This window comes from Notechis scutatus, chromosome 1 (genome assembly GCF_049901735.1).
Source record: "Notechis scutatus isolate UNSWTSFEM ecotype Mainland chromosome 1, rNotScu1.2, whole genome shotgun sequence".
In the NCBI taxonomy this organism is placed as follows: Eukaryota; Metazoa; Chordata; class Lepidosauria; order Squamata; family Elapidae; genus Notechis; species Notechis scutatus.
Window position 1 is genome coordinate 4,285,418 of NC_142009.1, and position 27,592 is coordinate 4,313,009.

At 46.4% G+C, this 27,592-nt stretch overlaps 2 protein-coding genes across 3 annotated transcripts in view; one reads left to right on the forward strand and one right to left on the reverse strand.

The window, feature by feature from the left end:
* The window catches only part of LOC148132661 (active breakpoint cluster region-related protein-like), a 57,371-nt gene extending 49,984 nt beyond the window's left edge, over positions 1-7,387 (forward strand). Inside the window, exon 8 of the mRNA XM_087969364.1 lies at positions 6,042-7,387. Within this exon, the coding sequence (XP_087825490.1) occupies positions 6,042-6,131 (90 nt within the window). The 3' untranslated portion in view covers positions 6,132-7,387. The remainder of the gene's footprint in view (positions 1-6,041) is intronic.
* An 8,926-nt stretch (positions 7,388-16,313) lies between these two features.
* On the reverse strand, positions 16,314-25,521 carry TIMM22 (translocase of inner mitochondrial membrane 22). Of its 2 annotated transcripts, none has more exons than XM_026691562.2 (4): positions 25,082-25,521; positions 23,204-23,400; positions 18,626-18,698; positions 16,314-16,722 (listed from the first exon to the last, which is right to left on the reverse strand). In XM_026691562.2, the coding sequence occupies exons 1-4, from the start codon at positions 25,326-25,328 to the stop codon at positions 16,646-16,648; spliced, it is 594 nt and encodes a 197-aa protein (XP_026547347.1). In that variant the 5' UTR covers positions 25,329-25,521; the 3' UTR covers positions 16,314-16,645. The 2 variants fall into 2 exon arrangements, 1 of the variants encoding a protein (XP_026547347.1); XR_015750160.1 differs by lacking the exon at positions 16,314-16,722 and adding an exon at positions 17,538-17,776 and having other exon boundaries at positions 18,163-18,698; positions 25,082-25,519.
* Between the last annotated feature and the right edge of the window lie 2,071 nt (positions 25,522-27,592).

Sequence of the window (27,592 nt, forward strand, 5' to 3'; positions counted from 1 at the left end):
TGTTGGGAGCAGGAATGGATTTCCAGAGGAAAACAAATTGGGAGACTACAGGAACCATTTGCACCGCTCAGGTGACCCTGAGGACACAGAGGAACCTCCAAGTGGCCTCAACGACCCTCTAAAAAGGATGCAAATGACCAGCTGCCTGCAAGGAGCATCAATCCTTCCCTTCCCCACCATCCGGTCAGAACTGAAGAAGCTTCTTGGATGGGAAATGAAACATCTTCAAAAGACCTTTATCTGAGGACCCAGACAAACCTCCAAGTGGCCTCAACGACCCTCTAAAACAGGGGTGTCCAACCTTGGCAACTTTAAGACTTGTGGACTTCAACTCCCAGAATTCAACTTTAAGACTTGGGGACTTCAACTCCCAGAATTCCTCAGCCAGCTGGCTGAGGAATTCTGGGAGTTGAAGTCCACAAGTCTTAAAGTTGCCAAGCTTGGACACCCCTGCTCTAAAAGGAGGCAAATTGTTAGGGTTTGGGAATTAACCCTAGAAGAGTATTGCAGCAGTAGTCAAGCCAGGCAGCCAAAGGAGAGCGGAAGGGCCCAGAGTATACACACACTGAACACAAACACTGTTTGTAGTTTAAATAGTTTTTAATCCAGTTAGAGTTTAAGCATTGTCATTCAGTCCATTAATTCATTCACAGTATTTCCATCCAGTAAGACTCACTAGTATAGTCCAAGTTAAGAGTCCTTGCAATATCTTTATCAGCCGATAAAGATATCTTCTCCTCCTCCGGTTTCACTCTCCAGAGAAACAAACGCTGGATATTCAGCAAACAGTAGCAAACAATAACTGTTCAGTCACAGGCACTCACAGTCAGTAATCACAGTTAGTCGCAGCAGCACACAGTAACAGTTACAGCCAGTAAACTTTCCAGCTTCTAATGCTTCCTTATATTGTAACTTCTAACCGCACCCTTAATCGGCTAATTGCCTGCTGCATTGTGCTTAAAGTGATAAGCACTTAAACCATGATATCTAAGTTTTATATATTTATTCACCCAAACCATATTTGGTATCAATGTTATACCTAACATACTCCCCTTTTGGGTGAAATAAATATATAATACCTTACAATCTAATCCCATATTTTTCACAACTCTCCTGGTGCTTACTGGCACCTTGGGCTTTAGTAAAATTATCAGCTAAATTGTCCTCCGACATACAGTATTCTAGCTGAATCATCTTACTTCTTACAGATTGTCTCACGTTTAGGTATCTTAGATCTGTATGCTTGCTCCTTGTTTTTACTCCAATATTTGTGGCCATTTGAATTGCTGCCTGATTATCTTCATGTATAATTATAGGATAATCTACAGTTATACCTATATCAATTAACATTTGTTTATACATTATTAATTCTGTACATAACAATGATAAACAGGAGAATTCTGCCTCCATAGTAGACAAACTTATATGCTGTTGTCTTATTGACTTCCAGCCTATTAATGTATTACCCAGCATTATGGCTGTTCCTGAAGTCGACTTTCTAGTGTCTCTTTCTGATGCAAAACTAGCATCTGCATATGCACTTAGAATTAAATCACCCTTTGGTTCTAAATACAATGAATAATTCATTGTCTTTTTAAGATATCTTAATATCCTCTTAGCTGCATTCCAGTGTCTTTCACATGGTGCAGAATTGAATCTAGCCAACTGATTCACACAGTATGATATATCTGGTCTAGACCAATTACTAATATAACTCAAACTACCAATTAAAGATTGATAAATCACCTTATCAAACTCAGGGCTTTGTTCATCAGTGTTGCTAAACTCCTGACTCATTGGAGTCTTAGCCGGCTTACAAAGCTCCATCTTGTAATCTTTTAGCAATTTGCTTATCTTATCTTCCTGAGATATCTTAAAACCTTTCCGTGTTTTCTTTATATTCAAACCGAGATACTTCTTTATCTCCCTAATTGCTTGATCTTTATTCTCTTTCCTAATGATGCTATTATTTTATTTGCTTCATCATTAGTTTCAGTTATCAATGCAATGTCATCTGTGAATAGTAATAATAATGATACTTTCCCATTTGTCTCCCTCTTAAACAGACATGGATCGGCTAAACCAGCTTTAAATCCTATATTGTCTAGTTCCTTTACAATATACTGGTTCCATTCATAGCCTGATTGTTTTAGACCATAGAGGCTTTTCTTTAACAACCAACAATCATTATTATCCTTATTTTCACCTTTAATACCAACAGGTTTTTTCATATAAATAATATGTTTTAATAGGGCGTGCAAGTAAGCAGTTTCCACATCTAAATGGTTAACTATATAGTTTTTACTAGCTGCCCACACTAAAGCTGCCCTCAAGGTTGCTGCCTTAAGACTAGGTGCAAACACCTCATCATAGTCATTAGCATTCTGCCTAAAACCTTGGGCTACTAACCTTGCCTTATGGATTAAATTACCATCCTTATCTGTTTTTACCTTAAATATCCATTTGCAGCCAATGGATTTCTTTCCTACAGGTAATTTGGCATTTTCATACACCTTCATATCTCTTAATGAATTCAGTTCCTTATTCATTGCTGCATACCATTTTTCTTTTTCCTTATTAGGATACTTTTTAATTTCTTCTACAGAATTAGGAACTTCATTAATCTGGCACACTGTGTTAGCCTGGTACCTATCAGGCGGTCTAGATACACGTGTAGTTCTTCTGGGAATTACTGGGCTTACAGGAGGACTTTCTTGAACTACTACCTGTTCATCTTCCTCATCCTGTTCAGCTATTGAATCTGTTTCTTCCTTTATGGGCACTATTTCATCCTGTATTTGTCTCTTTACTTTATTTTTAAAGTTACAGGGATAACTAATGGGATTTCTATAGGATTCAATAATTACATCTTTATTGGCATCCTTTTCTAATTTCTCCCATCCTTCATGTTCTAGAAATTGGGCACTAGCACTACATAACACTTTAGATGTGCCTTTCTCCCAAAATCTATATGCCCTATGGTTTGCCTGATAACCAACGAAGAAAATCTTTTAGCTCTATGTTGCCCTTTTTTTCTGAGTTGTGCAGGAATATGCACCCATGCTGGTGCACCAAATGTGTGCAGGTAACTTAGATCAGGTTTCCTGCCATGCCATCTGGTGAATGGTATTTCACCTGTTGTTGTATTAACAACGTTGTTCAATATGTTATTAGCACACATTGTAGCCTCCCCACAAAGAATCAGGTAACCCAGAATCATTTAACATTGTTCTAACCATTGCCTGTAGTGTTTGGCCTCTTCTTTCAATAAAAGCGTTATGTTCTGGCCTGTATGGAGCAGACTTCTTATGCTCTATTCCAGCTACCTTAAGTCTGTTCTGGAATTTGTTATTAATAAATTCCGTACCATTATCTGTCACCAGGGTTATCAATTGTCGTTTAGACTTTCTTTCAGCAAACCTAAGCCAATTGAAAAAATGTTGATATGTTTCAGTTTTGCTTTTCATTAAATAGCAAAACCCATATCTAGAATAATGGTCCATAATGCTCAGTATATATCTAGCACCCCCATACTGGGTTTCTTTGGACCTATTATGTCTGCAAATACTACTTCTAAAGGTTCTTTTGTTTTGAAACCATTTAGCCTATTTGCAGGCAATACTTTGCTCTTATCTTCACAGCAAACATTACAACGCAAATATTTATCACAAGGTTTTAACCTTATTCCTTCAGATAACTCAACTGTACGTTTTAGCATTTTAAAATTTACATGCCCCAAACGCCTATGCAATAAATGGATACATTCATCATGAGGCTTTATATTATTAAATACAGTCTGAGCCTCCCCTTTCTTACTATTATCTAAGACATATAATGTTCCATTTAAAGCTGCAGTTACCCTTTTGTTATCTTTTTCAATTATGCAATTATTATCCTTAAAAGTAATTACATAACCTAATTTATCTAATACCCTTACTGAAAGCAAATTAAACTTTAGTTGCGGTACATACAACATTTTTATATCCTGGTTTATGTACGGACAACGTGCAAAACCTTGACCTTTCGCTTTCAGGTTCCAGCCATTGGCAAGAGATATATGTTGAGAACTTTTAGACATTTTTATAAATTTTGTCTTATCTCTTGTGATGCAGTGGGATGCTCCACTGTCAACCACCCATAGATTGTTCTTCACATCAGAGTTGTTAAACGTGGCTAGTTCAAATGCTTTCTTTGGCTTTTTTACATTCTGGCTTTTTCTCTTTTTGCAGAATCTTGCCAAATGTCTCTGCCTCCACAATTAAAACACTTTTTAATTGTGTATGCTGTTGAAGATAAATTCTCTTCTTCCGGGTGCTTTACTTTGCTTTGCTGGTTTCTTTCAAGCTTTGAAGATAATTTCTCTTTTTCTTATCTTCTCTCAGCTCGTCACGCTCACGCCTTCTTCTGGCTTCATCTAGTAGCCTGCCTGTAATCTCGGTTAATGAGAGGCTTTCTTTTGGCAATACCTCTAACGAAGTCACATAGTCATCATAGCTTTGATCTAATGAAGATAATATTATGTAGACTTGTTGCAGTTCATTAAATATAAGCTCTTTTTCTTGCAAATCTTGAAAAATGCTCTTCATACAGTTTAAATGAACTAACATATCTCCATTCCTCTGAAGATGCGTTCGAAAAAGCTTCCGTGTAAGATTTATATGTGCTCCTACACTGTCCCGAACATAAATCTTCCTGAGGTTCTCCCAGCAGTTTGCAGCATTTTCTTCTCCACGAATATGGACAAGCTGCTGATCACAGAGAGTCAGTCCTATGATGCATAAAGCCTGCTCATTCTTCAGTTTAAAGTCTTGTAACTTTTCTTTATCATCATCATTAGCAGGATCCCAGCTACTCACATCTGGTGGGTTTGCTATAATGTCCCACAAACCTTCTCTGCGTAGAAGTAAACTACATTTCATTGACCATGAAACATAGTTTGTTCCATCCAGCCTGGATATCATGGACAGTTGTGACAAATTTACTTGTGCCATTACTCTTCAGATATTTTGACTATTTTAAACTAATTAAAACAGTTTGTTTTTACAGTAATGTGCAACTCACACCAACTCTCTCTGCTTTATCCTGGTTAGTTAGACTATGCTGCTGGGCCCATAACCAATGTTAGGGTTTGGGAATTAACCCCTAGAAGAATATTGCAGCAGTAGTCAAGCCAGGAAGCCAAACAAGAGTGGAAGGGCCCCAGAGTATACACACACTGAACACAAACACTGTTTGTAGTTTAAATAGTTTTTAATCCAGTTAGAGTTTAAGCATTGTCATTCAGTCCATTAATTCATTCACAGTATTTCCATCCAGTAAGACTCACTAGTATAGTCCAAGTTAAGAGTCCTTGCAATATCTTTATCAGCCGATAAAGATATCTTCTCCTCCTCCGGTTTCACTCTCCAGAGAAACAAACGCTGGATATTCAGCAAACAGTAGCAAACAATAACAGTTCAGTCACAGGCACTCACAGTCAGTAATCACAGTTAGTCGCAGCAACACACAGTAACAGCCAGTTACAGACAGTAAGTCACAGTTACAGCCAGTAAGCTTTCCAGCTTCTAATGCTTCCTTATATTGTAACTTCTAACCGCACCCTTAATCGGCTAATTGCCTGCTGCATTGTGCTTAAAGTGATAAGCACTTAAACCATGATATCTAAGTTTTATATATTTATTCACCCAAACCATATTTGGTATCAATGTTATACCTAACACAAATGACCAACTGTCTGCAAGGAGTATAAATCCTTCCCTTCCACACCATCCAGTCAGAGCTGAAGAAGCTTCTTGGATGAGGAGCAAAACGCCTTCAAAGAAAAACCAAAAAGTCCAGTTTTGCCTCCTGGGGGGGGAAAAAAGAAAAAGCCCCTTCGGGACCTAGAACGAGTCCCTCTTCCTGACATCTGGAGGGACAACTGGGGAAGCGTCCAGGGTGTGTGTGTGTGTGTGTGTGTGTGTGTGTGTCTGGAGGTTGTCACATGTATGAATCCCCCCTTTTTGTCTCACCTGGCTTTCTCTTCTCTTTCTCGCCCACAGGTCCAGGTGCTGCTCTACTATTTGCAACACCCGCCCATCTCCTTCGCCGAGCTGAAGCACAACGCGCTCTACTTATCCACGGATGTGTAGCGGCGGCGGAAGGGGGGTGGTGGTGGCCCTGTTCCGTGGCCGTTAATCACCGTCTCCGTTTTTTTTCGGAAGGAAGGAAGGAAGGTTTTTTTCGCCTGGGCACAGGGCGGCTTCTGGACGCTGACAACCCCACCTCTCCAAGGAGGGCTCTTCGGCGGGGGAGGGGGAGAGGGAGGGGGGGGACACAATTCTGCCTTGCTGCAGACCCCCCCCACTCTCCCTCTGGATTGTTTTGTAGGAGTCTTTTCCCCAGCTCCTCCCTTCTTCCCTCCCTCCGAGGAGCCCAGCGGCTCTTTCCCTTCTGCACAAGGGGCCCCCACTTTCCGCCCTTTCGACGCGGGCCCGGAGTCGTTCGGACGGCACTGTCTCCCTTTGGGCCGCGCGGAAAGGGAGCCACGGACAAGAGGATCGGGGTGGTGTTGGTGTTGGTGGGGTGTGCTGGGGCCTCGAGGGAACGTCCCGCGCTTTTCCCAGAACCGTTGTCATCTTCTGGGTTGCACAGAGTGCTAGAGAGCAGCCAGGCCCTCTCCCCCTTTTTCTCCCCTGTGCGGTCTGCGTATCGAGGCTTCTTCTGTTTGCTCTGTCCGTGGCTGTTGCATGAATGGTACTTCTCCTTTTCCTTCTCCCCCTTCTCCTTGTCTTCCCTTCTTCTCCTTTTCCTTCTCCCTCTTCCGTTCATCTTCCCTTCTTTTCCTTTTGCCTTCCCTTTTCTCCTTCTTGTCTTCCCTTCCCTTCTTTCTTCTCTTCTCCTTGCTTCCATTTCCTTTTTCCTTCCCTTTCCTTCGTCTTCCCTTCTCTTCTTCTTCTTCCATTCTGCTTTTTTCTTCTCTTCACCTCCCTCTTCCCTTCTCCTCCCTCTTTTCCTTATTCTTTTTGTCTTCTTCTCTTCTCCTTCTCCCTCTTCCCTTTTCCCTTTTCTCCTTCTCTTCTTTTCCTCTTTTCTCCTTTCCTCTTCTCAGTTCTCCTTCTTCCCTTCTTTCTCCCTCTTCTTTCCTTCTCTTCTCCTCTCTTCCTCTTTCTTCTTCTCTTTCCTTTCTTCTCTCCTTCTCTCAGTTCTGTTCTCCTTCTTCCCTTCTCCCTCTTCTCCTTCCTTCCCTTCTTCTCCTGCCCCTTTCGCTCAGTTGTCTTGGCTGGTGGGTCCAGAGCCTGACCTTGGCGCTCTCTTCCTCCCTCAAGGCAAAGTTGCCAGGTGTCAAAATGGTGGCCTCAAGGAGGCCTAGTCCAACCCTGGTTTCTATCCCGGGTTATTTTTTTTTTTTTTAATTTGTGTGTGGGTGGGTGTGTGCTTCACCCTGCCGTTCTCCTCCATCAGGCTTTGTAGCTGTGCACGGCGCAGCCGAGCATCCATTACTTCGCCCCCGAAGCTCCTCCTGGAAGCAGAATGAAGAGGCGGTGGCTTTCCTTGATAGCCTTAGACGTGCCGGATGTGTCGCGTGCGTGTGTGTATGATGTACGTGTGTGTGTGTTTGTGTACAAGAAAGAAGAACATCTCCAGGCCTGTTGTTCCCTCTCAGTAATACTCAGTGGGTTATTGAGAGCTAACTCGTCCTCCATCCCAGTAATACAAAACAGGATTTATGGGGGTATCTGAAATTCAGGAATATTCGGCTGGCTGAGAAGCTGACTTAGGAGGATGGGAAGAGGGTTTTTTTTTTTTTCCCAGCGGCCAAAAAGGGGGGTTTCTGGCTGGCCTCTACCCTTCTTCCAAATGAAGGCCCCAACATCTGGGCTGGGAGGTGCAAAAGGCCACCGTTGCAAAATGGACATCATCTTATCCAGCACGGCTGACGGGAGTTACCAAAAAAAAAGGGGAGGGGGGCTTTTTCACCCCTTTAAGAGTTTGGCTGTCTTTTCTTTCTCTCTTCGGGCTGGGCAGAGAGAGAACCCAAAAAAAGGTTTCCCCTAAAATGCAGCTAAGCAAATAAAAAACGCACAGCCCCAACTTCAAAAAAAAAGAAAAAAGAACATTCCCTCCCCAAACAAACCAGGGTCAGAAACATTGGATCCGCCCAGGATCTGGGTCCATAAGGGGGGGGGGGGTGTTGAATTGCACATCCATTCTGTTTGGTTCAAAGGACCAGGGCGGGGATAGAAAATTATATACTATAATTTTATTTTATTTTTATTTTTCATTTTTGTTGTCAGCTGTATGGAATCACCTAGGTGTGAATCCGGGCGTCTGTGTAAATTTGTTAGTAGGTAAAATACAGGTAGTCCTCGGCTTACGACCTCCGTGGAGAGAGCCCAACATTCCTGCTGCTAAGCAAGACATCGGTTAAGTGAGAGGTTTTTTTTTCCCCTCCGTTGAACTTTTTTGCTACGGCTGTTCATCATTGCAGCTAGTTGCAAAGTTTGTAAGGTGGTTGTTGGCTTTGCTCGTCGGCCGGGTCGCAAAAGGGGAACACTGCAACCGTCCTATGTAGGAGTATAAGCGGCCAAGGGCCTGAATTTTGGATCCCGTGACTGTGGGGAGGCTGCTGCCAACGGTTGTAAGGGTGAAACGCGGCCCTGAGTCCCTTTTCTCAGTGGCATTGGAACGGAGGGCGGAGCTGGCGTCGCGACGATACGGCATGCGATCTTGGAGGTCTGAGACCGCAGCCGATATCTTTGCCAAAGGGTCCAAAGGGATTTAAAGAGACAGCGAAAGCACATCCTGTTGATCCCAGGGATACCGCAAAGTCCCTGGCAGAATCCAGGAGAAGCTCTTCTTGCCAGCGGCAAAGAGGCAGCCATTAAAGCTGCTGAAGTTGGAAAGTTGATTTTTTTTTGATTAACATCCTCGCTTACAGGATGTCCCGTATCCTTGGGAGGCCCTTCCGATCTCCCCCATAGGACCATTATTTCCTTGCCGGGCCCGTCCTAGTAACTCATCCTCGGTGCCCCGCAACCAAAGAGGTTATTCCCACATCCATCCTGCACATTTATAGGGTACTCAATAGTAGTAACTGAGAGAGGGATCTCGGAGTCCTAGTGGACAATCATTGAAAAATAGGAGCCCAGCCGTGTGCAGGAACAGCAGCCAAAAATGCCAACACAGTTCAACGCTGCATTAACAGAGGGAAAGAATTAAAATCAGGTGAAGTGTTAATACCCCTTTGTAAGGCCTTGTTAGGGCCACACTTGGAATAATGGATCCAGTTTTGGTCGCCACGATGTAAGGAAAAGATGTGGAGACTCTGGAAAGAGGGCAGAGAAGAGCAACAAAGAAGATTAGGGGACTGGAGGCTGAAGGATACAAAGAACCATTGTGGGAATTGGGTATGTCTGGTTTAAGGAAAAGAAGGACCAGGGGAGACAGGATAGCAGAGTCTTCCAGTATCTCAGGGGCTGCCCCAAAGAAGAGGGAGTCAAGCTATTCTCCAAAGCCCCTGAAGGCAGAGAAGAAGCAACGGATGGAAACTAACCCAGGAGAGAAGCAACCTAGAATTAAGGAGAAATTTCCTGACAGTTAGAACAATTCATCAGCGGAACAGCTCGCCACCAGAAGTTGTGAATTCGCCAACACTGGAAGTTTTAAATAAGTGATTGGACAACCATTTGTCTGAAATGGTATAGGGTCTGCCTCCTGAGCAAGGGGTTGGACTAGAAGACCTTTAAAGTCCCTTCCAACTCTGTTATTCTCTTCTGTCTTGCCCTCAAAGGGGAAAGTGATGTGTCCCCATTCAAGGACCAAACATATCTGACTGGCAGGTGGTGGGATTGCACTGCTGGCTGGTTGCTATTGCAGGTGGTCCTCGACTTAACGACCCCAATTGGGAGCGGGATTTCCGGTTGTTACGCGAGTCATGCAAAATTTGCCTTTTTTTTTTGCGGCCACGGTTGTTAAGAGAATCACTGCCGCTGTTAAGTGAAATCGTGTGGTCGTTAAGCGAATCCATCCCCCCCCCCATTGGCTCTGCTTGTCACAAAGAGGGATTGTGTGACCCCAGGATGCTGCAACTGTTGTAAATAACATGGCTGTTGCCTAAACTTTGATCGTGGGGGAATGCTGCAACGGTCATAAGTGTGAGGACCTGGCCGTAAGTCAGGTATATTTTCCCTTCAGTGCTCTTGTAACTTCGAACAGTCGCTAAATGAAGCCTTGTTACCGTAGCTCTGACTGCATTGAGCTCCTTTGACTACAAAGCCTCCATGACGGACGAAGTCACTTCTATGAAAAAGACGTAAAACATTTCCTCTCCCCTCTTGTGTTGTACACAACTGTCCTTTTTTTGGTGGTGGTGGGGGGAGTTTCCCCAGAAAAAGTGGGGGGCAGGGAGAAAAAATAACGGGGGGCCTCTGGGAGCTACAACTGGCTGAGAAACTTTTGGGAGCGCTATCGGAATTCAGAAACATCTACACAAAAACACAGACGGTTGGGCGGGTGCGTGTACGGTACTTGCAAGATTATGTGTATGTGTGCGTGGTGGTTCTGTTCGGTTGCGGGTTGCTTTTTGCTCCCCCACCCCTGTAGATGACAAAACTTCAATGGATGGGAAAAAACAAAACAAAAAACTTATGTCAAAAAGATTAAAAGATGTTAATAATAAATGCAGAGGCCATAGGTTTGCATACATGACTCGGGGAGCATGTGTGGTTTTTGCATCCAATTCGAACGAGCACCACGACTTCGGTCGCATTGGCGCACTTGGGTTGGAGGTGGGGTTCATACCGGTGAGAGCAGGGGGGGGGGTCCAATTCAAGACCTTCAAGGGGGCTTAAAATCTGGCCCACTGGACCAGCGTGGACATATCAAAGGACCGGCTGTTGGGGCTCCAACATGCACCCCCATTGAACTCTTAAGTCTCGAGCCGCATCTCTCAGAGCAAAGAAAAAAATTCATTAGGACTTGACATGTTGGCCTTTCCTGGTTGTAGCCGACTCTTAAGACACATCATTCATTTCCCCCTTGACCCCGGTCTTCCCCCCACCGACCCCCCTGGATGTATATTCTCAGGGGTGGGATTCAAAGTTTTAACAACTGGGTCTGTGGGCGTGGCTTAGGTGGTGGGCGTGGCTTGGCAGTCATGTGACAGGTGGATGTGGCTTGGTGGTCATGTTATTGGCTGGGTGTGGCCAACTCAATATCACTCACATCGAGGCACGCATCTCCTCGCCTGGCCTCTCATGACTGTGGGGATGCTGCAACAGTCGTAAGTGTGAAAAACGGTCATAAGTCACTTTGTTCAGTGCCATTGTAACTTTGAATGGTCCACTCCACACAAGCAAAGTACCAGCAAAGGAGGGGGAAAAAACTCCAGAGACGTTCCAGAGACAGGAAATCTAGTCCTGCCAAGAATGTAATAAGGGTTAACAGAGAGGCAGTTTCTGTAAGCAACTCCAGAATGTTTCCTTCCTGCCTTCCTTACAGGATTAGCCCTGTAATTTCTTCTAACAATGGGTTCCCCGAACTGCTTAGAATGTTAACAACCGGTTCTAGTGAATAGGTGCGAACTGGTAGAATCCCACCCCTGTATATTCTCCAATGGGACACATCCATAGCCAAGAGTCATCCATCATGCTCTCCAGTAATAATCTTGCGTGCCAACAACTTCGGCTGCCAAGGGGATTATCTGAAGCATTTAAGGAATGCACTGCTTTCCCCCCCCACTCCCTGTCTGCTGGCAACTAAAAAGACCAAAGGAGTATTGTTTAGTGGACTGGCAGTGCCTATGCCAAACAAAATGGGCTATGGGGGAGGGCTGCATGGCCCGTTTTTGGCCTCCCCGGCCTCCAACAGAACTCTGCCAGGCAAAAACAGGCCGCACAGACGGGTGCACCGCTACCGATTCGTACCGGTTTGGGCGAACCGGATGCTAGTTTTACATCTGGTTCACCTTACCGGTAGTTACGACTGGCTGGCCCCACCTACACCTCCCCTCCCGTCTCACGATTCCCCACACAGCCTGTTTTGGAACTCAGGTAAGTACAGGGTCCATGCAGAGGCTCGGAGAAGGTGAAAAACGGGTCTCTTGGGGGGCTCTGGAAGGCCGGAAACGGACCTGTTTCCAGCCTCCCGAGCCCTGGGAGGGTGAAAATGCCCCCCTGAATTTTGATCAGGTGACCACAGGGATGCTGCAACGGGCTGTGTGCAAAACAGTCCTAGGTCACTTTTTTTAAGTGCCGTTGTAACTCCAAATGAATTGTTGTAAGTCAAGGACTATCTACATTGTGACTGTCCATGTAGCCAGTGTCAATAAACACGGATGCCCTTCGTGTCTGTAGAGATTCTCCGTCATCCAGGCCATGGTTGTCCCAAAGGTGCCTTTTTTTTCAAGAGGCAACTGGACTTTCTGTTTTTTTCTTTGAAGACGTTTTGCTTAAAACGAAGCGACGTGGTCATTCCAAGCGTTGCAGGAATAGTGGAAAAGCTCTTCAGCCAACACAACCTACGTGCGCACGTCAAGCCCAAGAATACACTAAGGCAGAAAAGCTTGTCCACCCCAAGGATAAAGCATCCAGACACGAACTGAGCCATGTGGTATATAGGCAGTCCAACGCAGTGAGATATGTGCAAGTTTGGGGAAACAAAACCACCACTTCACCAAGGCCTGGCACAACATAGGAGAACAAACCCTTGCAGGAATAAATCCTCGCAGGAACTGGGTATGTCCAGTCTGATGAAAAGAAGGACTAGGGGTGATAGGATAGCAGTGTTCCCATATCTCAGGGGCTGCCCCAAAGAAGAGGGAGTCAAGCAATTGTTCAAAGCCCCTGAAAGGCAGGACGAGAAGCAATGATTGGAAACGAACCAAGGAGAGAAGCAACCTGGAATTAAGGACAAATTTCCCGACAGAACAATTAGTCAGTGGAATAACTTGTCTCCAGAGGCTGTGAATGCTCCAACACTGGGAGTTTTTAAGAGGTTGGGATGACCATTTGTCTGAAGCGATGTAGGGTTTCCTGCCTAAGCAGGGGGTTGGACTAGAAGACCTCCAAGGTCCCTTCCAACTCTGTTATTCTATTATTCTAAACCCACCAGGGCAAGATTTAAAAGACAAAAGTCCACCTGCATTTAAAAGACAAGAGGCTCCTCTTCTGAAGACTTTTTTTTTTTGAGAGAGAAGAAAACTGGTTTGAAAGAGGGGTCCAAGAGGCCATCTGTGTCCAAATGGGAACAGAGGGGGAGGGATAGGACCCCATCTACCTCCAGTCTGCAACCCGGGTCCTTTCAGCAGTTCCAAGAAGGCTCCACCCCCATTTGCACCACTCAGGTGACCCTGAGGACACAGGTAAACCTCAAGGACCCTCTAAAACAGGGGTGTCCAACCTTGGCAACTTTAAGACTTGGGGACTTCAACTCCCAGAATTCAACTTTAAGACTTGTGGACTTCAACTCCCAGAATTCAACTTTAAGACTTGGGGACTTCAACTCCCAGAATTCCTCAGCCAGCAAAGCTGGCTGAGGAATTCTGGGAGTTGAAGTCCACAAGTCTTAAAGTTGCCAAGGTTGGACACCCCTGCTCTAAAAGGAGGCAAAGGACCAGCTGTCTGCAAGGAGTATAAATCCTTCCCTGCTCCCACTGTCCAGTCAAAACTAAAGAAGCCTCTTGGAGGAGAAGTGAAATGTCTTCAAAGAAAAAAAACAAAGTCCAGTTGCCTCTTGAAAAAAAAAATCACCTTTGGGACAACCATGGCCTGGATGACGGAGAATCTGTAGAGACTTTTAGCTATACAATTTGGGATATGAGCAGCCTTGGGAGGGTGTTGGGAGCAGGAATGGATTTCCAGAGGAAAACAAATTGGGAGACTACAAAACCATTTGCACCGCTCAGGTGACCCCGAGGACACAGACAAACCTCCAAGTGGCCTCAAGGACCCTCTAAAAGGAGGCAAATGACCAGCTGCCTGCAAGGAGTGGAAATCCTTCCCTCCCCCACTATCCAGTCAGAGCTGAGGAAGCTTTTCGGATGAGAAGAGAAACATCTTCAAAAGAACAGAAAAAAAACCCAGAAAGTCCAGTTGCTTCTTGAGAAAAAAAACAAAAAACAAAACACTTCTGGGATGATGGATACCCTTCCCTGCTTCTTCCAGCCGTGTCCTTTCCTTCCTTTGTTGACAGGGCGCATTGTGAGGTAGGCCGGATCTTCTTACGGAAGGAAAAACGAGCATCAAGGTGACCCTGGTCCACCTCCACATCTATTTTTAAGGCATCTGTCCCTACTTAGCACCTGCCAGACAGTCTCCCTTCCACCGCCATCCCCTCTGCAGGCACAGCACACACCGTTCTCTGGATCCTGAAAGAGAGGTGGGTTGTCATTTCTGCACACACACACACACCCACAGCCCGTTCCACGTGTTGCTTATATAAAAGCATTATATAATACAATTATACAACAGGTGTGGCAGACAAAAATACAACAGGTGTGGCAGATTTTAGGGGAGTGCCATTCCCTTCATTTAAACCTGCTTCGCCTTCCCTGGGTTGTGCCTTATTTAGCAGGGAAAAGCCCCATTTGTTTCCCCCTTTCCGGGAGATATTCCGACACATGGAGCTGCTCGGATCCTGGGAATGCACCCTATATTAGCCGTTGCAGATGGCAGGAGTTGTTGCTACAAGAGGGGAACAAAAATAACTTCAAATTCAAGGGGAGAAGCAATCTGGAATGAAGGAGAAACCTCCAAAGAGTGAGGACGATCAACCAGTGGAACAGCTCGCCACTAGAAGCTGTAGGGGCTTCATCGCTGGAGAAGAGATTGGACAGCCCTTTGTCTGGAATTGGTATCTTGGTTCCCCTTCTTGAGCAGGGGTTTGGACTAGTCCAGGGGTCGCCAACCTTTTGGACCTCAGGGACCGCCAAACTCGTCATTTTAAATCCCGCGGACCACTAATAGGAATATTTTGATTGACGGTGGCTTGCTGATGTTGGTGGGAAAGTCAATCCCATATTCCTGAGCTGCAGGAGTCACAGGACTGGCCCTTTGGTCATCCCGGAGCAGCTGCTCCTCCTCCTCCTTCCACCTGGGTGTACCGGCCTGCCAAGGGCTGGAGGAGCTGCTCCGGGATGACCAAAGGGCCAGTCCTGTGACTCCTGCAGCTCAGGAATATGGGATTGACTTTCCCACCAATGTCAGCCAGCCACCCCGGGGCGCATTTCCCTCCCCCGCCATTGGTCTTACCTTCCAGTTCCAGCTCCCGTGGCTCTACTCAAGGTTGGTGCTCGGCCGAAGGGTGGGGGGCCAGTGGGTGGGCAGGCCATGTGGGTGGCGCAGCCTGGATTAATTGCTTTTGGAGGGGGGGGGACATTTCTCTGCGGACCACCACCATTTTCTCACAAACCACCAGGGGTCCCCGCCCCACTGGTTGGCGACCACTGGACTAGAAGAATTCCAAGATCCCATTCTATGATTCTATGGAAGGGGAAGGGGAAGGGAAGGGGAGGGGAGGGAAGGGGAGGGAGGGCAATGGTTGGAAACTAATCAAGGAGAGAAGCACCTAGAACTAAGGAGAAACTTAATGAATCCAACATTGAGGACAATTAACCCATGGAACAACTTGCCTCCAGAAAGCTGTGAGTGCTTTATCGCTGGAGGCTTTTTAAGAAGAGACAGGACAGCCACTTGTCTGAAATGGTATAGACTCTCCTGCTTGAGCAGGTGGCTGGACTAGAAGACCTCCAAGGTCCCTTCCAACTCTTGTTGTTCTGCTATCCTTCCTTCCTTCCTTCCTTCCTTCCCTACCCTTCCTTCCTTCCTTCCTTCCTTCCTTCCTTCCTTCCTTCCTTCCCTACCCTTCCTTCCTTCCTACCCTTCCTTCCTTCCTTTCCTTCCTTCCCTACCCTTCCTTCCTTCCTTCCTTCCTTCCTACCCTTCCTTCCTTCCCTTCCTACCCTTCCTTCCTTCCTTCCTTCCTTCCTACCCTTCCTTCCTTCCTTCCCTACCCTCCCTTCCTTCCTTCCTTCCTTCCTTCCTTCCTTCCCTACCCTTCCTTCCTTCTTTCCTTCCTACCCTTCCTTCCTTCCCTTCCTTCCTTCCTTCCTTCCTTCCTTCCTTCCCTACCCTTCCTTCCTTCCTTCCTTCCTTCCTTCCTTCCTTCCTTCCTTCCTTCCTTCCTTCCTTCCTTCCTTCCTCCTTCCTACCCTTCCTTCCTTCCTTCCTTCCCTTCCTTTCCTTCCTTCCTGGAGAGGCTGCTGGCTTTTAGATCAGCCGTCACCGGCGTCTGATTTGAAGCCGCAAACTGCTGAACAATTACAACTCCAAAACTTTGAAAAAAAAAAATCCCGTTTTATTCGCCGATTACCTTGGGGGAAATCCAGGATTTTTTTGTTCTTCCCAGTCCAAACACGCAACCACAAAACTCCCATTTTTCATCCCAGCAGCTCACTTCCCAGATCCAAGCAGGAGAACTCAAGAGCTTGCAACAAGCTCCTCTGTGGTTCTTCTCCCAACCGTGGCAGATTTGGGGTTCTCATTCGGTTGGGTTTAACGTTCATAAACCCCGCCCTGGTGGGGGGGGGGGCTCGAGACGCCCACTGGGCCCTGCTGTCCTCCACAGCGGCCGTCAGAAAAGTCCTTGCTGGTGGGGCCTCGGCTTGCTACCGTAAGTAGTAGTCGATCACTGCGGAGAAGGCGGCGAAGCCCCCGCAGCCGAGGACCCCAGCTTTGAGGCCGGCTGCAAGGAAAGGAGAAGTCGATCATTTATGATTTATTTATTCCATTTGCAGGGAGTCCTCGCTTAGCGACTGCTCAAAGTTATGACAGAACCCGTCAGAGCTACCGACTGCCCAGTTTGGAAGTTGGCTTTTCCCCTCCAGTTGCAAATGCATTGGGGGCGTTTTGCAACTGGCCCATGTTTATGGCTGTTTGCAGTATCCCACGGTGGGACAATAAAGGCTTCGTTTAGCATCATATTCTTTGAATGATTGCAGCATTTACTTAATGATTATTGCAAAAAGAAAAAGGGGGGGGCTGTAAATGCTCACGTGGTAGCCCGCTTAATGACTGGCAGAATTTACATAAATTCTGGGCTCAGAGAGGGTCGTTAAGTCGAGGACTACCTGTGTAAAGCCACCCGTCTCGTTTTCACATGGCTCTGGGCCGCTTACAGTAAAATACACAATATTAAGTGAAAATAAAACGTAGCAGCCGGGCACTATCTAACCAATCATTCACACAGACCAGAGATGGGCTCCATCCTGTACCTGAGACCCCAAAAGCCAAAAGGGAGTCCTTGCTGGCAGAGGAATTCTGGGAGTTGAAGTCCATCCATCTTAAAATATATTTCCTGGAGGATTCTGGGAGTTTGAAGTCCACACGGCTTCAATTTGTCAAGGCTGAGAAAACACTGGGCCGGATTCATGCATCACAGTCCATCGTGGTTTACGTTTGTCTCTTGGTTCGTGCACAATTTATAAACCCTACTAGGGAAGGATACTCCCAACAGAAGCAATAGCTCTGAAGGCTCAAAAAGAGGCTCAAAACCTCCTGTGGCTCTCTACAAAAATGATTTTATTTTTTATTCCAAAAGGCAACTGGATTTTTTTTGTGTTTTTGTTTTTTCCCTTGAAAACGTTTTGGCTTCTCATCCAGTTGAGTTCAGTTCAGCAGAACCTAAGAAGCTGCTTGGATGAGAAGTGAAACAAAACATTTTCAAAGGGTGGGGGGGGGGAAAAAAGCAAGAAAGTCCACTTGGTTTTTTGGTAAAACACTTTTGGGACAAGCATGACCTAAAGCAGTGATGGCTAACCTATGACAGCGTGTCCGTGAGCCGAGGCACTTGCTGGCTGTTGGTGGGGGAACCGCACATTTAGAGCTGCCTTGACGCTCCAATCCCTGCTCCAGCTTTGCGTGGGGCGGTGTAGCTGCGGACTTTGCAGCAAGAACCAGTTTTAACCGCCATAAACTGGGTTTGTCGGTTTCTCCCCAGGCGCTAACAGAAGGAGATCATGGTTACCTAATGGCCTTCGGACACTCCTGCACCTAGCCTGACAGGGAGTTCCACGCCCTGTGTGTCCCCAGCCCAGTCCGTCTAACCAAGTTTTGATATTTCTTGAAGGGACCACCCGAGGAAGGCTCCCTTTTCCCCGATCACACCAAGCTGGTCCTTACTGACCTAAAGGATTGGGAATCTCCATGGATATCTCCCCTAACCCCCCAAAAATATTTAAATCAATCCAGTTTTTAAAAAAAGAGCTTGCTTGGGGTACCATTCAATACACTTAAGGGACATTAGAGCTTGGCATTTTGAAAAAGAAATTTCTTTGCTGGCCCGGCTCCTTTTAAAAAAACGAAATAACTAAAGATTTCCACCGCCAACGAGGCACTCGCCTCGTTTGAACCCTGCGTAATATTACACTTGCTTCCACCTTGGCATCCTCGGGGGAAGACACGTGAGCTGTGAATCCCAGAAAGAGTGGCAGGCTGCCCATGTTCTGGCAAGCCGATGCCTCGGCTTCCGCCAGCTGCAGTCAGGGCTGTGTTGCCAAGGGCAGCTTCTTCGTACAGGAATGCCTGGGCCTCCGTCCCGCTGTGGCTCCGGGGAGCCTGTCCAAACAGCCTGGAAGGCAAGCGCTCACCTCTGAAACCGATGGCCCCGCCGGTGATGCATCCGCTGGCGACGCTGTTCTTCCAATCGGATTTGCCTCGGTACTAGGGAAGCGAGAAAAGAGGCGGTCAAGAAGCCACCACCCATGTTTAACGTCCCTTCTAAAAAGTTGGGAGGATATAATAAAATAGAATAAAATAGAATAAGAATAGAGAATAAAATAGAGAATAGAAAATAGAGAATAGAATTAGAATAGGGTAATAGAATAGAATTAGAATAGAGAATAAAATATAGAAAATACAGGGAACAGAATAAGAATATTAAAAATAGAACAGAATAGAATAAGAATTTAAAATATAGAATAGAATAGAGAATAGATAGAATAAGGATTTTAAGAATAGAACAGACTAGAATAAGTATTTAAGAATAGAATATAGAATAGAATAAGAATTTAAAAATAAAATATAGAATAAAATATATAGAAAATAGAGAATAGAATAAGAATAAAATATAGAATAGAATAATAGAATAGAATAGAGAATAGAATAGAGAATAGAATAGAGAATAGAATAGAATAGAATAGAACAGAGAATAAAAATATAGAATAGAATAGAAAACAGAGAATAGAATAGAATAGAGAATAGAATAGAATAGAATAGAATAGAATAGAATAGAATAGAATAGAATAGAATAGGTTGTGAAGAGCTTCTTTCATGACTGGAAACTGTCAGGCCCAAAGAACCAAAACCAATCTGTGGAATAAAGATAGTCCTCAACTTACAACCGTTCATTTAGTGACATTCAAAGTGACTACAGCACTGGGGAAAAAATCTGCCTTAAGACCGTTTTTCACACAACGACCACTGAAGCATCCCCAGGATTAAACTTTAGACACTTGACAAGACTCACATTTATGACAGTTGCAGTGTTCCCGGTGGTGTGTGTGTGTGTGTGTGTGTGTGTGTCATGTGATCCCCTTTTGCAACTTTCTGAGGAACCAATTCAATGGGGAAGTCAGATTCACTTAACAACGGTGGCAAGAAAGGTTGTAAAATGGGGGCAAGGCTCACTTGACAAGTGTCCGGCTTAAACAGGGAACTTGGGGGCTTAACTGTGGTCGTAAGATGAGGACTACCTATAGCTCTTTATTGCTCTTCGCCTACAAACAGAAGTTTCCCAGACTAAAGCAACTATCTGCATAAGTATTAGATATACTCTGTGAATTTATATTTATTAAATTTATATTTCGTAAATATGAGCCGTGGTGGGGCAGTGATTAGAATGCGGTACTGCCGGCTACTTTGGCTGACTGCCGACTGCCTTCAATTTAGCAGTTCGAATCTACCAGGCTGAAGGTTGACTCAGCCTTCCCTCCTTCCAAGGTGGGTAAAATGAGGACCCAGAGTGTTGGGGGCAAGAGGCTGGCTCTGTAAACCGCTTAGAGACGGCTGGAAAGCACGGGGAAGCAGTATATAAGTGCAAGTGCTATTCCTTCCTTCCTTCCTTCTTCCCTTTTTTCCTTCCTGTGGCACAGTGGTTAGAATGCAGTATGGCAGGCCAACTCTGCCCCCGGTCTGGAGTGCGATCCTTACCACCTCAAGGTTGACTTGGCCTTCCATTCTTCCAAGGTGGGTAAAATGAGGACCCAGAGTGTTGGGGGCAAGAGTCTGACTTTGTAAACGGCTTAGAGAGGGCTGGAAAGTGGCATATAAGTCTTAAGGCCTATTGTTTGGGGAGGAAGGGAAGGGAAGGAGGGAGGAATCCATAGTGGCACAGTGGTTATAATGCATTATTGCAGACTAACTCTGCCCATTACCAGGAGCTCGATCCTGACCTGCTCAAGATTGACTCGGCCTTCCATCCTTCCGAGATGGGTTAAATGAGGACCCAGAGTGTCGGGGGCAAGAGGCTGACTCTGTAAACTGCTTAGAGGCAATATAAAGTGGTATATAAGTCTAAGGGCTATTGCTATAGGATGCCCATCTGAGGCGACTAGAGAGGGTCGGCCTTCACCCTCTTCCTATTTATTTTCCAAGCTCTGCTGTCTCTGCGGACTGCATTCCGCCACAAATTTTATGCTGATGATATAAAAACCATCAGTGAAGCAAAAATGATAATGAGGTATGGGATCTTGGGCACCGCTGACTATACACCTGTGTCTGTGTCCCAGTCGAAGCAACCCAAGAGTCTGAACTCTGGAAAGGCTGGCGACTGAGAGGCTCTTTGAAAGCCACAGTTCCCGAAGGTAATGATACTTTAATGACTGCCTTTGCTTAGATCCCTCTCGGAAACCGCACGTATTTTTCTTATATTAAAAACAAAATGCATTAATGCATTAGGGATCCTCCCTATCCTCTGAGCTCGAAGGAAAACCAGACGGTGCCAGAGAAAGAGCTCTAAACACAGGATGTGGGCAGCTCTGGTTACAAGGACACCGAAGGACGGAGACTGTCGCCCTTCCTCTTCTTGTTTTTAAGGGAATTAAACCAAGATCCTGGAACATAAGGCTGGAAGGAACCCCGGAGGCCTTCTAGCCCAACCCCCTGGCTCAAGGTAGGAAGACTTTCATACCATCCTGGTCAAATGGTTGTCCGGTCTATTCTTGAAAACCTCCAGCGATGGGAGCCCCCACACTTCCAGCAGGCAAGCTGTTCCGTGGATTAATTGTCCTCACGGTCAGGAAATTTCCCCTTAATTCGAGGTTAGATCTCTCTGTCATGATTGTTTGTTCACCCATTGCTTCTCGTCCTGCTCTCTGGTATGTTGGAGTATAATTCTCTGCAACAGCTCTAAAGGACTGGAAGATCTTTGTTGTTGCTGTTAAGCGGCTAAGTCAGGCCTGACTCCTCCTCATGACCCTACGGAGCACAGCGCTCCACGTTTCTCCCCCACTCCCCGCCATCTTCCACCGTCTCCTAGAGTTTGCCCAAATTCACGTCCGTTGTGTTGATGACGCTATCTATCCGTCTCGTCCTCTGCCGTCCCCTTGCCCTTTTGCCTTCCATCCTCCTCACTCGAGGAGTCCTTTCTTCTCATCGGATGGTCAAAAGTATTGGAGTTTCAGGGAAGACTGCTATCAGGTCCACCCTAATTCTTCTCTTCAACAGGCTAGATCAGGGGGTGTCAAACTCAAGGCCCGGAGGATGAATCTGGCCTGCGGGGTGCTTAGATCTGCCTCGGGAGGGTTTCTGCTGGCGGAGGCTTGCAGGAGGCAGCCACGGCTGAAAACGGAGCTTGGGAGCCCGTTTTCGCGGACAGACGGCTCAGGCCACACAGGTGCCCCCAAGTTGGGCACAACAACCCTGGCCACGCCCACCCCGGCCCCCTGAGGTCAAACACAACCCTGATGCAGCCCTCAATGAAAGAGACACCCCTGAGCTAGGCATAGCTCGCAAATGAAGGAAAATATACGTGCTCCCAGGATAATGTTGCGGGATTCAATCGGAGTCGGTCACCGGGGCCAGAGGTCTATTCTTCTAGGATTCTGGACTCGTGGAGCCCATCCTCAAGGAACTTCTCTCCCTCCGGAAAGTGTGCATTGGGCTGTTCTGTGGCCTTCTAAGAACATGAGTGAGCAGTTAAGACAAGGACACTCGAACTCATTAGTAGCCTCACACTGCAAGGAACAAGGACATGCATTCTATTTCGTGACTACTACGATTGTCGGCCGAGCAGGGGCAAAAATAGCCAGAGAAATGATTCAAGCCTGGGAAACAAGCCCCTTGTTAAGTCAAAGGATGTGCTGATTTACTATCAGCTTACCACATACTTAGGAGCTGAAGGTGCAGCAGCACAAGGAAACATCAATGTGTTAACAGCCCGCCACATGGTCCTAATTAACAACTAAAAGCCACACACAACCAGGCACCACATAAATACCATGTTTCCCCGAAAATAAGACCCTGTCTTGTATATTTTTTTGCCACCCAAAAAGGCACCAGGTCTTATTTTGGGGGGATGTCATCCACTGACTAACCTCACTTGCGCACATCGCCCCCGGCCTCCTTTTTGCTGTCAGAGGCCTTCAGGAACTTCTTCTTCTGCAGCCAGCAAGGCTTTCCTGAAGGCCTCTGCAGCCGATAAAAGAGCTCTGGGTTGATCCCGAGTTTTGTTATCAGCTAGAGACCTTCATGAAAGCCTTGCCAGCCTTGCCGGCTGCAGACGAAATGGACCGGCAAGGCAGATGTCGGGGTGTGCGAGGCCTGGCTATACCTGTTCCAAAGGTAAGTAGTAAGGCAGCTCCACCCTCCATCTCCACCCTAGCTTAATTTTTACCCATTCACTCTGGAGTGGGCGGGATCTTAATTAGGGCTTATTTTGGAGGTAGGGTTTATATTGGGTGCATGTGTAAAAATCAAGCTAGGACTTACTTTCAGGGTAGGTCATATTTTCGGGGAAACTGGATACTATGCATACAACAGCCCAGCTGAAGAATGAAAAGTTCCCTGAGGATGGCCTCCAAGTAGGAGTCTGAAAGTTTGGAAGAATAAACCTCTAGTTTGTATATATATATATATACCTCCTAGCTCTCTCTCCCTCAACCGTTCATCATACGATATAGTCCCCAGACCCTTTTCTCAATCAAGATCAAAACAAGGAAGTTACTCACAGATTCCACCAGGCATTCAGTGCAAGAGAACATTGCACCCACGATGGCAAAGTTTTTGGCGTACGACATTCCCCGCTGCCCCATATCTTTCAAGACTTCTCTGGCTGTCGGCGTGCGGTAGGGATCCTTAGGGTCAAAGCCCACGTTGGTATCGATGCCAGCGGTGAACACGCCAAAGGCACCTCCCAGGACGAAACCTGCCAGATCAGAATTGCAAAGAGGTCAGTCAAGGGCACTTCACCCAAGACTGAAATGATGGATGCATGTCTGGAGAATCGTGCAAATGGGGAGTCAAAGGGCTTGCTTTCATGCCATCTCCACTTTACAAGGTAGTCATACACAGGTAGTTCTTCTCTTACAGCCACACTTTTGAGCCCAACATTTCTGTTGCTAAGCAAGACAGTTTTTCAGTAAGTTTTGCCGCTTTTGAGAGCTTTCTTGCCATATTTAAGTGAATCGCTGTACTTAAATGAATCATTTGGTCATTAAGTGAATCTGGCTTTGTCCATGCACTGTGCGTGGAGATGGGGAATGCTAGTCCCGCTTTAGGCATGAAAGCTGGCTTGGTGACTTTGAGCCAATCACCAGGAGACAGTGAGTTCTAGTTCTCACCTTAGGAATGAAAGCTGGCTGGGTGACCTTGAACCAATCACCAGGAGGTGAATTCTAGTTCCTGCCTTATGAATGAAAGCTGGCTGGGTGACTTTGAACCAATCACCAGGAGGTGAATTCTAGTTCCTGCCTTATGAATGAAAGCTGGCTGGGTGACCTTGAACCGATCACCAGGAGGTGAATTCTAGTTCCTGCCTTATGAATGAAAGCTGGCTGGGTGACTTTGAACCAATCAACAGGAGGTGAATTCTAGTTCCTGCCTTATGAATGAAAGCTGGCTGGGTGACCTTGAACCAATCAACAGGAGGTGAATTCTAGTTCCTGCCTTATGAATGAAAGCTGGCTGGGTGACTTTGAACCAATCACCAGGAGGTGAATTCTAGTTCCTGCCTTATGAATGAAAGCTGGCTGGGTGACCTTGAACCGATCACCAGGAGGTGAATTCTAGTTCCTGCCTTATGAATGAATGAAAGCTGGCTGGGTGACTTTGAGCCAATCACCAGGAGATGATGAGTTCTAGCCTTGGGCATGAAAGCCAACTGGGTGACTTTGAACCAATCACCAGGAGAAAGTGAGTTCTAGTTCCTGCCTTATGAATGAAAGCTGGCTGGGTGACTTTGAGCCAATCACCAGGAGATGGTGAGTTCTAGTCCCGCCTTATGCATGCAACCCAACTGGGTGACTTTGAGCCAATCACCAGGAGACTGGGAGTTCTAGTCCTGCCATGGGGCCAGCTGAGTGATTTTGGGCCAATCCCTCTCTCTCTCTCAGCCCAGCCCACCTCACAGGGTTGTTGTTGTGGGGAAAACTGGAGGACGGGGCAGTATTACGTTGTTCCCTGCCTTGAATTATTCATAACAACAATAAAGGTGGGTTAACACAGAAGGCCGATAGCTAAATTTCATAAATGCATGAAAACAAGATAGCTCTTTGAGAAGGGTGGCCAATTGTTAAATAAATGAAAATAAACAATTGAAAATAAATTTTCTGGCAAACCTAGCCTCCTCCTTCCTGGGGGTGAGGAGCTACCTCACCCATCATCCTCACCCACTCCGGAGCCCCGAGGCAGGAATGGCGCGCTAGAGTTGCAACTCTCTCCACGGCCGCCAGGGGGCAGCAGAGAACCGCAGAAGTTCCTCTCTATCGCCCCCTAGCGGCCGCCTGGAATATCACAGGGTGATGGGAGTTGTAGTCCTCGTGACTCTAGCGAGGCAGAGAGGGGAGGGGTTGAAGTCGGCCTTCCAGGCCCCCTCGGAAGACACCCACCGCCGACACAGGCCAGCGTCGCCTTGAAGGCGCAGCTTTCCATGGCGCGCTCGACCATCTTCTGCTCGGGGCTCTTGACGGGCGCCGGGAAGCCCCCGAGGACGCCCGGCGGGAAATCCGGCCTCGGGCCTCGCTTTTCGCCCACCAGGTACTCCAGCAGGAGGCTGTACTGCAGCGGCGAGGCCGCTTCCGTCGCCCTGCCGGCTTCATCGGGCTTCTTCGGGGCTCTGGGGAAGGCCGCCGCCATTTGAGCTTCTTTCTCTTCACCCACCTCACAACTCGAAGCCTACAGTTCCCGTCGTGCCGTTCGCCGCTCGCCCCGGCTTTCCCAATAGGGGGAAACCCCGCGGAGCTTCATGGGAAATTTAGTCCAATCCCCGAAGAGGGGAGGGGGGAAAAAAAAACAAACAAACCCTCCATTCGTTTGGATTCGAGTGCGCAAGCGCACCTCTTACCCAATCCCGCTGCTTGGTTTCAGCCGGACTACCATTCCCGGCGTGCCTTCCAAGGTTGGGTGGCCAAATTCGCGTTCGATTGGGCAGATGGGACGTGTAGTTTTTGGTGGGCTCGGGAGTCTTGCGCCCCCTACCGGACCCCTTTGCAAAGCGAAGAATTGCAGAAGGACTGAGCATCTTTAAAAGGACAGGTGAGAAAGCTCAGGTAAGAAGGTTTTTTTTTTTTTTTTTGGAAGGTGAAAGAGGCAGCGGGGTTGGAGGGGGGTACATTTTGCCCTGGGGTGGGGCTGGGGTTTAATGATAATTTTAACCAATAATTCCGATGGATGATGCATTCTGCAAAAAATGTTTCTATTTATAGCATCTGTGTATGTAGTTTAATGCAGATCAATTTGAGAAATGATATTTGCTTGTACGTCTTAAAATCACTCCACAGCTCCATCTTTTATTCCTGTTTGTAGCGCACCTCCTGAATGTGTGGTCTTTTGCAAAGAACAAGGATTTTCCAGACAAAAGGACATTTTTTTAAAAAAACATAAGAAAGCCCCTTAGAGGACAGAATGGGGTGGAATAATAGAGCATTGAAGCCTAAAAAAGCAGGTTAGGGAAAACCTCCTTGGCTTAGAATGTTTATGTAGTTTTGTTGCAACAGATATAGAGGGGTGTAGTCATGGCTTGCTGTGGTTATTTTCTCAGTTTCCCAATTTAGCTGACAGCCCTGGGATTCCCTCCATCCAACTACTGACCAGATCCAAATTAAGTTAGTAAAATTAGCCAAGGTTGGCTAGATGCTGCCATCTAGCTGGAAAAAGCAAAACAACAAACTTAATTTACTGTATTCTGATTACCCATATATCTGAATAAAGTATATCGGTTTGAAATATTGTTCCTCGGTGGCTGTTTAATCTGTAATAACTCAGAGGGTCTGCATTCACCTGATTACTCATTTTCTGGATTTAGTTCACCGAAATTCCAACTAACAAAAGCACCCAGGACACATATCCACCAATTTCCATGTTCAAGCTAAACATTTTAAGAGTGTTGTGTGAACATCGCTGCTATGAACATTTAATTGGAAGGAAGGAAGGAAGGAAGGAGAGAGATGAATGGAGGGTGGGAGAAGGAAGGAGGAATGGAGAGGCAAGCAGGAAGGAAGAAAGGAAGAATTGAAAGGATGGAAAGAAGGGAGGAGGGAGGGAGGAAATGAAGAAAGAATGGAAAGGAAGGAAAGAAGAAAGGAAGGTTGGAGAGAGGAATGGAGGATGGGAGGAAGGAAGGGGGAATGGAGAGGCAAGCAGGAAGGAAGGAAGGGAGAGGGAGGAAAGGAAGAAAGAATGGAAAGGAAGGAAAGAAGAAAGGAAGGATGGAGAGAGAGAGAGAGGAAAGAAGGGTGGGAGGAAGGAAGGAAGGAAGGAAAACTCACTGGAATCAAAGGCGGCTTTCAAGGGCTGGATGTCTGTGGCCACCCCTGAGATCCGATAGATGCCGACCTCGATCTTACAAACTGTGGAAAATGAGAATGTTTTTAATTGCTTTCTATTCTTTCTGTCTATCTTCTTTTCGTTCTTTTTGCTTTTTTTCTCTTTCTTTCCTTTCATTTGTGTATGTGTTGTTGGTTTGTTTTAATTGTAAAATTAATAAAATTTATTTATAAAAAAAGGAAGGAAGGAAGGAGAAATGGAGAGGCAGGAGGGAGGAGGGAGGGAGCCGGGAGGGAGGGAAGGAAGGAAAGGAAAGGAAAGGAAAGAAGAAAGGAAGGATGGGTGGATGGAGAAAGAGAAATGGAGGGAGGGAGGGAGGAGGAATGGAGAGGCAAGTGGGAGGAGGGAGGGAGGGAGGAAGGAAGGAAGGAAGGAAGGAAGGAAGGAAGGAAGGAAGGAAGGAAGGAAGGAAGGAAGGAAGGAAGGAAGGAGAAATGGAGAGGCAGGAGGGAGGGAGCCAGGAGGGAGGGAAGGAAGGAAAGGAAAGGAAAGGAAAAGAAGGAAAGAAGAAAGGATGGATGGATGGATGGATGGATGGATGGATGGATGGAGAAAGAGGAATGGAAGGAGGGAGG